This window comes from Gallus gallus, chromosome 1, assembly GCF_016699485.2.
Source record: "Gallus gallus isolate bGalGal1 chromosome 1, bGalGal1.mat.broiler.GRCg7b, whole genome shotgun sequence".
NCBI classification, from domain to species: domain Eukaryota; kingdom Metazoa; phylum Chordata; class Aves; order Galliformes; family Phasianidae; genus Gallus; species Gallus gallus.
The window spans coordinates 98187423-98203818 of record NC_052532.1 but is presented as its reverse complement, the minus strand read 5'-3'; the positions used below and the strand labels follow the sequence as shown (position 1 = coordinate 98203818).

General features: G+C 36.4%; 1 protein-coding gene across 2 annotated transcripts in view; it reads right to left on the bottom strand.

The window, feature by feature from the left end:
* Window positions 1-16396, bottom strand: part of ABCC13 — a 32876-nt gene that overhangs the window by 9594 nt on the left and 6886 nt on the right. For both annotated transcript variants that reach the window (XM_416677.8, XM_025144763.2), the window contains 15 exons: window positions 15966-16143; window positions 14353-14607; window positions 12344-12409; window positions 11597-11734; window positions 10141-10287; window positions 8846-8930; window positions 8668-8734; window positions 7422-7548; window positions 6692-6868; window positions 6046-6213; window positions 5137-5323; window positions 2983-3052; window positions 2017-2074; window positions 698-917; window positions 119-273 (listed from right to left, as the gene is read on the bottom strand). In XM_416677.8, coding sequence (XP_416677.5) covers window positions 119-273; window positions 698-917; window positions 2017-2074; window positions 2983-3052; window positions 5137-5323; window positions 6046-6213; window positions 6692-6868; window positions 7422-7548; window positions 8668-8734; window positions 8846-8930; window positions 10141-10287; window positions 11597-11734; window positions 12344-12409; window positions 14353-14607; window positions 15966-16143 — 2098 coding nt within the window. The remainder of the gene's footprint in view (window positions 1-118; window positions 274-697; window positions 918-2016; window positions 2075-2982; window positions 3053-5136; window positions 5324-6045; window positions 6214-6691; window positions 6869-7421; window positions 7549-8667; window positions 8735-8845; window positions 8931-10140; window positions 10288-11596; window positions 11735-12343; window positions 12410-14352; window positions 14608-15965; window positions 16144-16396) is intronic.

Below are 16396 nucleotides of genomic sequence, written 5' to 3'. Positions count from 1 at the left end.
GATACTGCATTCATTTACTTTGATATCTTTTATTTTTCAACAGTACTGAACAGGATTAAATCTGTAGTCACTCAAGCTTCATTTTCTTAAAAGAGAAAATACTGAGTTTTCCATTTACCTTTGTGAATCTATTGATAATCTGACCTACTGGATTAGTTTCAAAATGCTGAAGAGGAAGGTGCAATACACTGTCCAACAGCTGATGATGTAATGTCCTAGAAGCAGCAAGGGAGCCCTGGGTGAGCACATAGGCACCACAGCAAACAAGCAGACCTTGGGAATGGATAAAGTAAAAGACAGTCTGAATGGTAAGGGAGGGAGAAGATTTAACTTCATAACTTGGTTTTAACAAGTTTTTGTATTGGCATTTTGTTGATAAATTTTGCTTCTTTGTAAGCATGTACTCCCTGCAATTAAGTCTCAAGCTAGCACACTTCCCTTCCTAACATGCTAACATACATAACTTCATTCGGTTACGTTCAGGTATTCTAAGAACTCACAGAAGTCTCAAATTTAAAAAGCATTTTCTACACTGCTGTATATCCATTCTACTGCTCACCTCCCAGGTTAAACCACTGGATTGTATTGCACATAATTCTGTTTATGAAACAACTAGAATTATTTCTCTAGTAATAAACATTCTGGTAGATCAAAGTTGGCAAATGGGGGGAAACCAGTCATAAATGCTCATGCTTACCTTGTAAAAATCCCAAAAGCCCATAAATACCAAGATTGTAATTTCGTGACTGTTTCCATTCTGTGAAATCACTGATTTTTGCTGTCTCTGCAGTCCAGGTGCTAAGCCACAGATTTTGCCCAATGGCTAGAGCATTTTGTCCTAAATAAGCAGCCACGGTTAGCCACATCCATCGCCAGTCGAAGGCTTGGAGGTATTTTAAAACAATTGACATTTTCATCTGAATTATAGAAATATTGTTAATAATAATAACTAATAATAGGAATTACTCATACAAACAGCATCATTGTTGAAGACAAATAGAGATATTATACAATGGGAACTGAATATATCAAATTCACAATAAACCTTAAGAAATGAAGAAATTCTGTAATCTGATAACTAAGGTATAGAAAATCATAGTGCTAAAAGGTTTCACTATCGGCTGCATTCTGTTTTTTAATCATATGTATCCTAGGCAACCTTGCTTGTGACACTCTGCAGTGACAGACTTCAGTAATCTTAGATACGCAGAATATTAAACAAGTAAGTAATCAAAAAACACACCGCCACTGCTACCAACAACAAAAACAAAACACGAAACCAAAAAAACTCAGTGTGCAGTTTATCTAAAGCAAATATTACTCCTGTTCGTCACTGTAGTTAGAAACTTTAAAACTGCTTCTACGGGCTACTGAAGCCAAGGGAATTTGTGATAGCAGGATAGAGTTTCCATCATCCCTGTAGATGAAGTTATCAGGGAGAAACTTGGGCCAACAGAAAGGTAGTGATAGCAGTAGTACAGGTTCTGTGCCTATCTCTGCCTTCTTGCTGGAAACTCAGTTCTCATCCACATCCCTGTTCTTACTTCACTTGTTCTTTTCCCTCTCCCTAGCAGCTGGCAGACTTCTTTTGTTTTTTTTTTGAGAATTGCAGAAAGTGCATTTCTAACACAAAACAATACTGCAGGACTAATAACAGGCAAGATTTCTAGTCTCCGCTCCAGCATACAGGTATTTAAACCTCTTAAAGATGAGACAGACTTTTTTCCTAAGTAAAATCTTTTAAATGTCTTCTTTCTGAACTACGCAAAACAGACGTAGATGTAATATGAAAATAAAGCCTGTAGCAGGTCCTAAAAATATAAAATGTCAGGGTAAACCGTTGAAGGTTAGTTAAAAAATATATATTTTTAGAAGATTTATTTTAAATGCAGTGATTAAATGCCAGCCAATCTTAACAAGGAAGAGGAAAGTGAACTGAAAAATAATATATTTTTTCTTATGTGTAAAAAAAAACCCAATACAAATACCAGAATTTTTTCTATTACTGATACTTACACCACCAGTGGCAACTTTTTCTTTATTCTTTCTGAGTATTTTCCACTGATCTGAAGAACTGCAAGTAAGAAGCACACTTTCAGATGTCCTTGTAAACCACTAAAATATATCCATTTTTATCCAAGTATAAAAATGTATACTATGAAATCTTGTGATCTTTTTCTTTCTTACAGACATACAATCTGCTCTTAGCTGTTCTGATTTTTTTGTTTAAATAACTTCGTCAGAGGACCATACTAGGTATATACTTTTCATTCCGTGTATTGTCACATGCAGATAAAAATGAGCTTGCCCTGCACAGACTGACTCTGCAGCTAGAAATGTAATACCACTCTTTTCTGAGGCATGCAAGTATGCTGCAACTTGGATCTCAGTCCTTCTCTGGGCCAAAGAATAGGGCTTATTATCTGCCATAACTGTTTCTACTACATCTGGACCAAGATGATTAAGCTCAAGTGTCCTGCATTGTCTTTGTTTGGTGGAGTCTGTTCTACTCTGGGGAGCTCTGCACTATCTCCTGCCCTACAGATACACCATTAAAGTGCACTACAAATTGATCAAGGAGCTCATTTCACTACTTGAAAGATTGTAAGTTTTCTTAAAGATGGGAAATGAAAAAATAAACATGGAAAAAACAACATAAACAACTTGTCAATATACCAGGAAGTTGAACTGCTGCTAGTGTCAAACTCCCCTTCACTCCCACTTAACATTCTTTAGACAGGAGCGCAGCCCATGAATCAGACCTCCTGAACTCACGCAGCACATCAACTGCACTTCTTTCATATAAAACTAAACCAGAAGATGAGCTCCAAGTGCATACTCTGCAGCCAACTGCTAGTGGGACATTCAGTCTTAACCCATGTTTACAAAGCCAAGGATAATGACAGAACCTTCAGTATAAGGTATTAGGGTTGCTCTAGCATTGCATCAGATGGGCAATGGCTTTTGTTTTTTAATACTTACTGCCTGGGTTTCAACGTCTCTCTTCGCTGCAGACTCCTCCCTAGTTGGCACTCCTCATTTGAAGAACTCACTATAAAAGCAAAAATAGTAAAATCATTTCAATCATTATACAATGAGTAGATGGGCACAGTGAAAGGATCTAGAAATAAAAAGGAAACACAGTGATGAATGGGTGTACTTTAAGCTATGAATCCTCTAAGTCAGTCTGGTCTTGAGACAAGACAGACATGAGGCAACGAGGTACCCTCACAGCCCAGAAAACAGTTTCCTGGGCTGCATCAGAAGATGCATGACCAGCAGGGTAAGGAAGGTGATCCTGCCCCTCTGCTCTGCTGAGTGTTCATCTGGAGTGCTGTGTGCAGATGTGGAGTCCTGAGGACAGGAGAGACAGGGACCTGCTGGAGCATGTCTAGAGGAGGGCCACAGAAATGTTCCAAGGGATGGAATAACTCTCTCACAAGGACAGGCTGAGAGAGCTGGGGCTGTTCAACCTGGAGAAGAGAAGGCCCCAGGGAGATGAGAGAGAGGCCTTCCACTATCTAAAAGAGGGCTATCAGAAGGGGACAGACTCTTTGGCAGGGTCTGTTGTGGTAGGACAGGAGAAAATGGTTTCAAACTAAAAGATGGGAGATTTAGATTGGATAGAAGAAAAAAAAAATTACAATAATGGTAGTGAAACGCTGGAACAGGTTGACCAGAGAAGTGCCCTGTTCCTGGAGGCATCCAAGGTTTAGGTTGGACAGGGTTCTGAGCAGCCTGATGTAGCTGTCGGTGTCCCTCCCTGTTCATTGCAGGGGAGCTGGACTAGATGACTTTTAAAGGTCCCATCCAACTCAAACAACTCTGTGATTTATAATAAAATACTAGAACTATGGCAGCAAGTAAATTTCCTTCCCAGTATGAAGAAGTTAAAAAGCATATTAAAAAAAAAAAAATTGCAACATTATAGTCTGCTTGAATGTCTGAAAGGAGCAACTTGGAATTAACAATAGTTAAACATACTGTCTAAAGCTTCAGAAAGGAAGTGTGATTCTATATCTTCTACTATGGTATCTTCGCTGAAGCAGAGAAGCCTACAGTCACTCTCAACTCTGCTCTTACTTAGTGAAAATATTATTTTGTAACTCCCTACAAGTATTAAGATTAGTGTTTATCTCAAAATACTCTTGCAACTTAGCTGAAAAACTGAGCTTGCTGTTCGTGTGTTAACAAAATAGAACTGCATTTTTTAAGAATGGATATTTTGTCTTCATAATTTATGTAATTTAAGTTAACAGATCTGTAAAGACACAGTTATGATTTCTACACTGATCTGTCCTTATGAATGTACCTCTGCTGAATAATTTTGTATCAGAAAACAGTGCATACTGTTTTTCCTCCTTGTTATTCTGGTTCCCTTCATCAGTCTTTACTCACTCCCTGTGTCTAGTTCATGTTTTCTCACTTTCTCACTCTACCATCTCTGCAGTCAACCCAAGACTGCTTCCTGCTGCCTCTTGCAAATTTGCTGTTCTGTCTTTCCCCTCCTCCTCATCAAATCTCAGCAAATATTTGGGAGTGCTGGCTCCAGTATAGGACCTGAGGAGCTGAATCTGAAACCACGCAAATGGTTTGTAAAAATGCTTTTTCAAGGTATTAAGTCATTTTTGTTTGTTTATGCTGTCTACTTGTTGGCTAAAGTATCTCTTAAGAGTACAATAAGCTTCATTTATTTATCTCCTACAAATGGATAATATTTTCCTATGCCTTCTACCTTGATTACAGCAGTCTAAGGTGGAAGCATCCAGTATAAGTCATTGACACTTGAAGACAAATTTGAAATGTCCTCTAGATATTTATTGAATAACAGAACCTTAAGAGAATCAGGTAATTTAGCAAAGTACTTAATCAGTATGTAAAAGCAAAAAATAGCTGCATAAGGCAGCTTGATCGAACATACTTTAATTGAAAGAATAAGTCATTTGACCTCAGAGAACTAAAACCTGAATTCTATTTTAATTTCAACCAATAATTTTATATCAAAACACGTATAGAAATGTTTGACATTTTACAGAAATTATTCAGTTCATTACAAGGAAGGGGAAGAGGAATATTTTGGGAAGCTTGAATGAAAAGGAAAAATACTAAATAAATACACTATACAAATGTTCTCACCTTCATTTGCGGTTGCCTTTTCACTTCTGTTCTCTGCACTGAAGATCTGAATAAGCTCAACAAATTTAGCTCTCTTTGAAATGAGTTCTTGGTAGCTCCCCATTTCACTTATTTTCCCTTCTTCCATTAGTATTATAAGATCAGCATGAGGCAGGAGTGTTAAGTTATGTGTCACCAAAACACGAGTCTGCAACACAGTGTTTACTATTTCACCATATAAAAACAAAGCAAGTATTAAAAGTAGGCATTTTATTATACAGCAGTTGAATTTTTCTTGGATTTTGCTTATTTATCTACCTTATTACACGTACTTTGTAGTATGTAAAGTATTCATAATAAGTAAGCATTTCACAATAACACATGTGTTTTGCAGGAATAAGCTTGCATTAGCAGGAGTAATCTGCACTAATTCATACAACCATCTTACCTTCCCACATTAACAGTTCTTCCATGGAAGAACTTATTTCCTCTGATTCCACTTTCTCTTATGGAATTTCTTCAGTGAACAAGCCCTTCTTTCTGTAACCTTTATTGGCTATAACTTCTTCACAGCAGCGAGGCATCAAGAGTAACCACAAAGGGTTCCATCTTGATTTGCCTTGCCATGCACATCACTGCACTCCTCAACAACTGTCAACAAAGTGGAAATGACCAAATGTCATAAAACTCAAATTTTCAGGTCATGCCAGCTCTCAGCCTCTTTTTTTTCAGTCTGTGCTACAACCACTTGATAGGCATTAGAGCTATAGATTCAGCTGTGCTTTTTGTTTATTCCCTTTACTCAGAATAATATTCAACACAATAAATAAGAGATGAACTTTTGCAGAATGACTGAGAGAATGCAATTACATCAGTTGAATAGTACAAAGCAGTTAATCTCCAATTTAAGAAGCAGCCTCCCTGCTTTACCTTGCTTTTTAAGAGACCTGAAGGCCCAATGAGCTTCTCAAAAAGGTGTTTTCCAACATGTACATCTACAGCAGATAGAGGGTCATCCAGAAGATACAAGTCAGCATTGCTGTACACAGCTCTAGCAAGACTCACTCTCTGTTTCTGCCCTCCACTTATATTGACACCCTAAAAAAAAGCCAAAACAATCCACAGTTAAATACAAAATACTATGAAGATCAATTTATCACAGGCAATTTGTTATATTTTTTCAGATATCTAAAGTAAATTTTGTAAAATAGAAAAGTTACAAGTTGGATTTTCAAGTAATTAAAGTTTATCCTCTGTTGATTAACTTACCATTCCAAAATGGGCAAATGTAATGTACTGTGTTAACTATTATTTACAGGCATTATTTATAGTATACAGGGAACCCTTGGAAAAAAAAAGAGCTGACTCAAACATCTGCATAGAAAAGAGCCATTTTGAAAATTAGTGAGAATTCAGAACTTGAACAGAAGTTCAAAGCTAAGTAAGGAGCTGAGCTATATGTACTTGTTTGAGCACCGAACAGTCATCAGTGTAAATTATCAAACAGATCATAGATAAAAACAAAAAAAGCCGTAACTTGAATTATCAACTAATTTCTGACACGTCAAATTCTCACCCTTTCTCCAATCTCTGTTTGATCTCCATTGGGTAATTGTTCCAAATCTGGCAGCAAAGCACATGACTCTAAAACAAGCTCATAGTATGATCTATTTAGATCTGTGCCAAAGAGAATGTTTTCCTGTAAACTGCCATTTTGAATCCAAGCTTGCTGAGCCAAGTAAGCCACTGAACCCTAAATAAAGAGAATTGAAAACACATTTTATTTGGGCTTTCTGAACACAAAAAAATAGTATTTAAATATATGTTTGCTACTGTAGCTTTATCTCAAAGTAACTAGACATTACTTACGTAACTCAAACATTATTAAAGTTTTAAAATATTTACTAAGATAATAAAAACATTACTATACAACAGCTTGCCTCTAATTACTCTAAGTGCACATACTTTTAATAAACCCGACAGAGTGAGATTTACATTGAATAAAGTCTTTTAGGAAAAGATCTCAGTGACAATCAGGGACATCCATTATAAGATATAAGATGTAAGAAATAAGAATAGCTCTGCAATTACTTAGATTGAAAGCAATTAAAAATATTTATACAGTTAATTTTTCTTTGAAGATAAGAGATTCAAGAAAGTAGTACTTCTAAGCTTTATTGCCAGTATTTTTATAGTCACAAATAGATGAAAAATAAAAGCTGCACTTCAAAAAGTAATTCTGCTTAATTTAGTCAGTGGCTAGTGGGTTAGGGTGGGAGGGTGGAGGGACAGACAGATAATCTTACTCTTCTATGAACTGTTCCTTCAAGTTTCTCCATTTCTCCAAGAAGAGCAGAAAGAAAAGATGATTTTCCAGATCCAACCTGTCCCACAACAGCAACTAAAGAGCCTTCAGGTATGCTGACGCTCAAGCTGGAAATATTGAGGAAGAAATAAGTTATCCTCTTCGTAAATACAGCATCATGTTTAGGATGTGGTCACTGTAAGAAAGAAATTCTGTTTTACCCTCAGAACAATGAGAAATCAGTGCATCAGTTTACATGTCTTTTGATAAGCAATAATGAGAATAAATTTACTTGTCTGCTGGTTAAGAGCTTGTGCTCTCACCTTGTCACAATACAAGTAAATGGCAGAATGTGTAACCAGTAGGTGGATTCATTCTTCTCAGGCCTGTAGCCAACTTTCTACCTTACTCAGACAATGAATTGCAAGACTTCTCGTGTAGCATCTACTACAGATAACGTGTGAAAAACATTTGAGTATTAAAAGGCTGCTCCTCATCCTCTGCATATTTTGCTAGCAAAGTAAGTATAATCTGATCTCACACGTTTGTATACAAGGAGGTCACTTGCTCCATCTGTACTCCATGCTGTGTGGATTTAAGCACATACTGATTTGAACGTCCTATGCTAAGATAAACACATTTCCTTCATATTGGAGTCTAAAGCACAAATGAGGTTAAGAAAGACTTCACACAGAGACTATATCATACTTTAATTAAGGCTGATGAAGATAGTTTATGCCTGGATATTACACTTCAGGCTACAGTGTCTGAGATGTGGACACCCATGCCGTATCACAGGAAATAATCTCCCCTAACCTTGAGATTAATAGGGCAAACAGCACGGTGAGACAGTTAGACTGGGCAGGCTGTAACCTCCTCAACCGCCCTAGTAAAATATAACAGAGGTTATCAAACGGAGTCTTCACTCGAGCTTGTTTACTCCATTTCCTTACTAACACTCCAATGAATGCATTGTGTAGCAGTTTAAACGCAGCTGAATTTACACCTAAGAAATGACTCACTAAGATGCTGGGCAATCACATGCTATGTGACTTTTGGAGCATGAGGGAAACCAGGCCAGATATGACTTTTCAGGCGGATTACATGGGGTACCCCGGAAATAATATGTGCTCCTTCTGGTACCTTCATCATGAACTAGTGGTAATCAGTATACACCAATCCTAAAAAAAATCTTTATAGATGTCACATTTAGCTAACAGAGCTCATAAAAATAATAAATATCTTACTTTTTTAAGACTGGCAGGCCATTTTTCTCCCAGCAGAAAGAAGCACCAATAAGCTCAACAGCATGGTCTATCGTAGTAAGAAAAAAAGCAGAATTGCTAATCCATTCTCTCAGTTGAGACTCTTAATGATCAGCCATATAAACTAATGTCCAATTACAAATGAGTAACTCCTGCTTACTTCCACTGTAGTTTGTATCAACATCTTCAGGGTTAAGATCCTCAGCAAACAGAAAATCCTCTAAACGGCTCAGAGAAACTTTGGTCTGCAAGAAGAATATAAATACATGTAGCATGCACAACATGCCTGTGATACCTGAATTCTTAAATAAAACATTGAAGAACTCCAGACAATACGGCAAGACATTTTCCTTGTTTTAATTAAAGACATTCAAAAGAGGGCATTCAGGTGTTTAAAAAATTATTTTGTTTAAAGTACTAAACAAACTAAAGACATAAGTAAGTGTTGTTTTCATTTTTCCCTGAGAACGTACTGCTTGGTAATTAGAAAATAACAGAACATGCTCAACTTACCATTGTTAGAAGACAGTTAATCTTTGAATGGCTGGTTCTTCCAACTCAATTAGCTTGTTTTCAAAAACATATGGTGATATATACATATTTTTAATGCAATAGTGTACAGTAAATATCTTCACAGAACAATGAAGACAAAAAAGTATTTTACTGTGAGTGCATCATGAGCAGTACATGACTGTGCTGTGACATAGAATGAGATGAACCTTCACTAATTTTTAAGCTAATGGAACTAAACCTCAGGTAAATTCGTTTTTGATCTAACACGATGCAAACCATAGAGGAAACAAATCAGCACAGGTAGCTGCTTCTGTTGGTCTCTATCCTTACAAAAAGCTGGGTTGTATAAAGCTGTGACAGTGTATATTCATGAGCAGCTCATATAATATGCTCCTAAAAGAGTCTTAAAAGCTAGTAGCATCCCTACTGGTATACAATTAGAGCTGAAATTTCTTGATGGGGTATCCTCAGCAGCTTTACTCCTTTTTTCTCTAATCCTTTCAGCGGAGACTGGAGAAACACACTATCATAGAGGCCACACTGGGCCTCCACCACTTGGTACAAAGGGTTCCAACATATAACAATGGCCAAGTTGTTTAAAGAGGTGCAGCCAAAATTGGTTACTTTTCACGGAACTGCGAAGATGAGAAGTTGAGAGAGTAGGAGAAGGTGAGTCTTGACTACTAAAAGAAGAAAAGCCAGAAATGGAAAGCTCAGTCCCAGTCAGCTGTGCTATCCCATTATCACTCATTAAGTCTGTAAGGCACACTTTAAACATCCTTCATGCTTCTCCTACCATGAAATGGTGTGCTGTTTTATCTTAACCAAACATAACTACAGATAATTAAACGACTTAATCATTCATAGTTATAGATGAAGCATGACAGAAGATCAAAAGGAGAGTAAACAGCTTTTTACAGCATATACTTGTAATTCATTTACCTGGGCTACAGCAGAGATCACAGATGGTAAATCAAACAAGGGTAGTCGCAAAATGTTAAATAAAGAAATAGATGTAAAAACTTTAGCAGCTGTTAAAACATTCTCCTTGTCCAGATAGAAGTAGACTCCAAATGTAGCCAATGAGACCTTTTAAATGAAAAAAGAAGCAAATTCACGTTATAACTAAAATTTATGCACATATAATTTTGTTTTGTTTGCATTTTGAAGATGTGGACTTCTATTTCTGTTCATAACTAAGCAGGGACTCATCTGCATCAGCTGCACTTGGCTGCAACGCTGTGTGCAGAAATACTACAATTTCAACAAGTAAAATACCTGCCTACTATGGTTGATCCAACTAGATCTGTATGAAACTGTATGAAATAACTTTCCAACCTCAGGAATTGATTTTTTCCCTTTGAAAACACTCAAATGATGTTTCAGGAAATTTACTTTGTTTTTAATTTTTCCTGTTGCTATGATACTGGTCATAGTATCACAGTACAATTATTTACAACAGATGTTTTTACCACTTGGAATTTTTTTTTTCCTACAAAATTGTAGTCTGTAGTCATCAGAAAATACACTGGTCTCCTACACAACAGATGTTCAAGCCTTCTGAATCGCCCAGAAAAGCCTAAAGTTAAGAACCTGTCCATGGTGTCTCTTGTGTTCCTTACTGAATATAGGAGGAGTCTTAAACTAAACTAGGAACCCTAAACAAGAAGGAGTCATAAGAAATTGCTAAGTAAAAAGTCAATAATTTCAGTATAGTTAATTTTAACGTCATGAATTTTTCTCACCCACTGCTTAAAGTATTTCAATTATCAACACTAACAGACTAGATAGCCTTAATCCTCTCTTTCACTACTCCTAAGGAATATCCCTGCTCACCTGTTACATACTACAAGTTAAGCACCTGAAAATTTCAGTTGGTGTAGCTGATCTTAAGAGTGGTCATTTATCCCTAATGAAAGTTCCAGTTTGATCCTTTTACTTTCCAATGGAATTTTACAGAGAGACTTAAAGATCCAAAGACACAAATGCCTTCCTGACACCACTCCATTGAAACAAGGCTGGGATGAATTTGTCTCATGTTTATTTTTCTTTTATCATTTATTTAGCAGGTGAGTCTTTGAGAAGGGACTGCTATAAATTTCAGATTGAAAATGCATTTTCTTAAAACAGAAGAAGTATAATGTTTCTATTGCATAGAAAACAACTGTATGATTAAAACAGCAAAATGAGCTTCAGGAGATGTGGATTTGATTTCTCACTTTTAAGCAGAGGTCTCCAAAAGCTTAGTTAATCCATAATCAATTTGTCTCATTCTACTCTTATCACATACTCTGTTTCTGAGATAGTGTGAGGCAACATTTTTGATCCATTCAGCTACGACAGCAACTGGCAACATGAGAAACAATTCTGCTTGAGAGAATACTTTTATAAAACAAACCATAAAAGGAATACACGTCAAGGTTAACATGGAGTAAGTCGCCAGATATCCTGATGACTTCAAAACATCCACTTCACGTTCTCTAATGTCCATGACCTTCCTTTGATATGAAGGTTCCCATGCATAAAGTTTGAGGATCTATTTGAATAAAAGAAAAAGCAGTGTTCATCCTTCACAAAATAAGCTTAAGCTCCAGGTGCCATTTTCAAATATTCAGCAACATCAAACTGTAAAAACTTCAATGTTTTAGAAATAAAAGATAGACCCAAGATAACTCAAAATTAGGTTGTTCTTATGGAAGATATGTTCTAGCTCCCCATTATCCTACACATTTCAATATATTCCCTACGTATCATAAACGATAGATTGGTTTACTTCAGAACAGTATAAATAACAAAGTCAAGTAGTCTACTTTAAAAAGTATTTTCCCTACACACCAAAATTTCACTCTGGTAAAGGTTTTCAGACAGCTATCAACACATTTTATGTTCTAATAAAAAATGTGATAGTAAAATGAATGCATAATTGGTAATAAGTTTTTCAAGTCAAATAAATTCAGTAAATATTTTTCAAAAAAACACTTTAAGTACACTACGTTAAAATGTTTTCTGTTTTAATTTCAATCATTATCTGCTGAAGGATTACTCAAAGAGCCCTACTATTTTTTTAAACAACTTGTCTTCAATGTTCAAAAGCTAACAAAACAAAACACAAACAAATTTCACAATTCATTAGCTGTGGCATTACCTTTATTCCATGTAACATTTCACTTAGTAACTTGACTCGTTGATCTGAATATTTCATCTGGCTTTTCTGGTTAAAAGACAACAATGTTGCCATTTTTCAGTGAGAAAAATAAAAAAGTAAAATACGATGTGTATTTAGTGAATACACATATTTTATGCTAGTTTCACCTGAAAAAACACACCAGCACTGCAGTTATATCATGTTCAGATATATGTGTAGTCGTACAATTCATTACATAGATAAAGGATTATTAAATACATTATAACAACATTTTTTCCCTAAAATATCTTACAGAGTGTATTTAAATTCTCTTTTTTCTTTTTTCCTCAACTATCATTATTTTTTTTCTATTGAATTAAAATCATAGAATCACAGAACCACAGAACACAGATTGGTTTTCTTTGAGTAGGGAGACCTTTAAGACCACATAGTCTCAAGCCTCATGCTGTGGGCAGGGCTGCCCCTCACCAGCTCAGGCTGCCCAGGGCCCCATCCAATCTGGCCTTGAGCACCTCCAGGGATGGGGCAACACAGCTTCTCTGGGCAGCTGTGCCAGCACCTCACCACCCTCTGAGTAAACTATTTCCTTCTAACATCTAACCTAAATTTTCTTTCTTTTAGTTTAAAACTATTCCCCCTTATCCTATCACTGCACTCCCTGACAAAAATGCTCTCCTCAACTTTCCTGTAGGTACTCTAGGTACTGAAATGCCCTAACAGGCTTCCAGTTCCCAAGTGTTCAGGAATGATAATACATTTTTGATCTTCAAAATTGCTATGCAAATACATACAAATTGCTATGTAAATACAGACAACTCACTAATATATTACGACACTATACACATATATGAATATACATAAGATATCAAATCATCATGTTCAACCATCAACCTAACTACGAAGTCCACGTATAAATCACATCCCTAAGCACCATATGCAGGTCTCATAAGTACCTCCAAGGATGGCAACTCCACCACTTCCTTGGGTAGTTTTCATGAAGAAATACTTCCTGATATCCGAACCTCCTGTGGCACAACTTGAAGCCATTCCCTCTGTTACTAATTAATACCTTGTTACTGAAGGAACCAATCAAAGAAATGAAGAAATTATTCTCACTCCTATGCTACACAGTCTGTTCTGCATAAAACACTTATAAAATACTAATTAACATGCCTTCTACACCCTCTAGTCTTTGCAAATATAAGTTGCAAACTACTAGATAGTTATTTTGTTGTCCTTTATATTTTTTCCTTCTCTCTTAACACAGTAAGGATCTAAGTGCAAATGTACCTGCTGTGACTGCAAAAGAGGTGAGGGCTTTTACTGCAATGTCTGTATCACAGCTTTACAAAAGAATATACAGATCCACAAAAGAGTATTCACTGTATGTTGCATTACAAAAGGCAAAAATAACACAGACAGGTACTTGTCTTGATAACAACACAACAGTTAGCATTATAACACTTTTTCTCAGAGGACCTCACAGAAATCATCAGGCATAGTAAAAAGCAATGCAGAGAACTGTAGCATAAGACAAGCAGAAAAGAAATAGGAGCACCTCCGTGGGATTTCCCATAACCTCAGGAGAATGTGCTAAGTCTGAAAGAGCTGCTTAGCCCAAATAATAGAGGTGGAAAAGGGCCATAATCTCATGTAAAATCCCTTATTTAAAAGAATTAACTCATGTAATATGAAAAAACCATAACTGCTTCCCACAGTGAGTCATATAGTAATTATTACTAATACAAAATAACTGTTTTAGTATAATGAAAAGTTAGGTGTGCAATCTAAATTCTAATTTAGATATCAAATATATGGCATTCTTATAAAGTTGAGCTCCCCTTCTCTCAGTAAAAAACATCTGCAGCTCTGGGTTGCTTATTGTAATGTTTTTAACTTTGACATATCAATAGTATTTCTACACATGCACAATTTAACACTTCCTCTCTTCTTCATTCCTGCATTATGACATTAAATTCCTCCTTATCATACCTATTAAAATGTCTCACCTTCAGACTTTCTACTTTGGCTGCAATAAGTGCATTCATAGGTATAACCAGAAGAAGCACTGCTACACCAGCTAGTACTGAGGGGCCAAGTTCTTTCCAGAGAAAGATGACAGCCATGATGATCTGAAAAGGTGCTGACCACAACAGGTTGATGTTTACGATTAGCTCCATGAGTTGCTGAGCATCTGCTGACATGAGGTTAACCATCTCTCCAGTTGTATACCTTCGTCGTGAGGAACTCGCTAAAGTTAACGCCTGCAACCAGAGAATATAGAAGGTAAATGTTGCAAAACTCAAGAATTTTGATGGGTTTATTTTCCCAGGAGAAGCTAAAAGCAAAGGGCAACAAACAGTAAAACAAAGCTGAACTTAGTGAAACACACTTGTAACACTTAATGGTAAATAAATAGGACTCTAGCTCAAAGACCTCAGCTTTCAGCTGGTGTGGGAGCCAAGAACAGCAAACTTCATAGCAAGCACAGGTATAATCCCAGTGTGGCAGTCTGACAGCACATGTCCAGGTATCTGGGGACAGATACACAGACAGACCACACACACACATACTCACATCCTCTCTAAGCACCTCATATTTATCCACTGTGCTACCTGCAACTCCTGCACAGAAAAAGACAGTGCCACAGCAATTCACTCCACGATCGTTTTGCATCATTCTAGAAGCAAAGCACGACCTGATCTGGCATTCACTGACTGACTATATTCAAAGAGAGGACCAAGTTGTCTCTCTGCCCTGTAGCTGTGGAAACTTGCCAGAATATATTCACCCCAATAGTAGCCTCATACTATTCCCATGCTTATGATGTGATGCACTGACATACCCTCACATGTGACATGAGAGAATGAATTTCCCTGTTTTCCTGAGTAGCAGCTAACAAGCAAAACATTGTATACTGGTTCAGAAAACACCTGAGAAGTCCATACCAAAAGACTTGTTTAAATCTATTTGAGAAAAAGAGGCAATTTAAGAGACAATTTAAAATTTAAATTTAGATTGACAAATAGATGTTATTTATTTCAGATCTGGATTGTGTCTCATCTCTCCTGACTCTTGCTTCATAGTCAAATATTGCAGTACAAATTCTAATGTGTCATGTTCATAATAAAGCAAAGGTGTAGCGCTGAGAAACCAGCTTCATCTTATATACTATATTTTAGCAGTACAATAAATGCTTTAATGTTCTGTAGGTCACACATAGTTATTTTCAATATTACATAATTAACAGCTGTAACTCTCCTTGCTAGTAACTATACCACCCATAGAGCATCTTATTAAAGGTGGGACAAGCAATACAGAGATTTCCACAGCAGTTAACCTACTGCTTACTCATATCAACTGAAAATCAGTTTCTCCAAAATCAGGGGAAAAAAGTAGCCTCTACAAGACACAAAGTAGCAAGCTATGGTTTCTTGTATTTGCCAATGCTGCATAGTACAAACAGTGATCTGTCAGTGTTTGTACTATGCAAAAAAAAAACAATGTACAAACTAGTTTGTAAAATCTTGGGTTCTGATCATACTGCTAAATACATTATCTTCAAACACTGAGTGCTTATTTTAAATTTTTGTTGTGAAAGAAAATCAAAAGACCTTATCACCTTTTTGTATATCAGGCCAACAACAGCAGTCTTGATTTTGACAGCAGTAAGCATGTTGTTACGCTGGTATAATTGATGTAGGAGAGTCTGTGAGAGAACTACAAAAAACAGGGCAATAGCATAGCCATATCCACTCCCATGTGAACTCGTGTGATTTTCACTTACAGTTATCATTGATCTGAAAAGGAAGTAAAATAAATTTAGAATTCTGCATGTAGTCAACATCTGACAATAGAACATTCAATTAAGGGACATACTGGCAACTTGTTTAATTAAGTCCATTTTGCACCCAGATATGGTGGAAGGTCATGAAGAAAACCACATTAAAAACCACAGTTCTTATCTGTGCTTTCCAATTTGTTACCCTAGAAACAATTCTCAAACACTATTCTACAAATTAATCAGCTACTGCTAGCTTCACAGAGAACGCA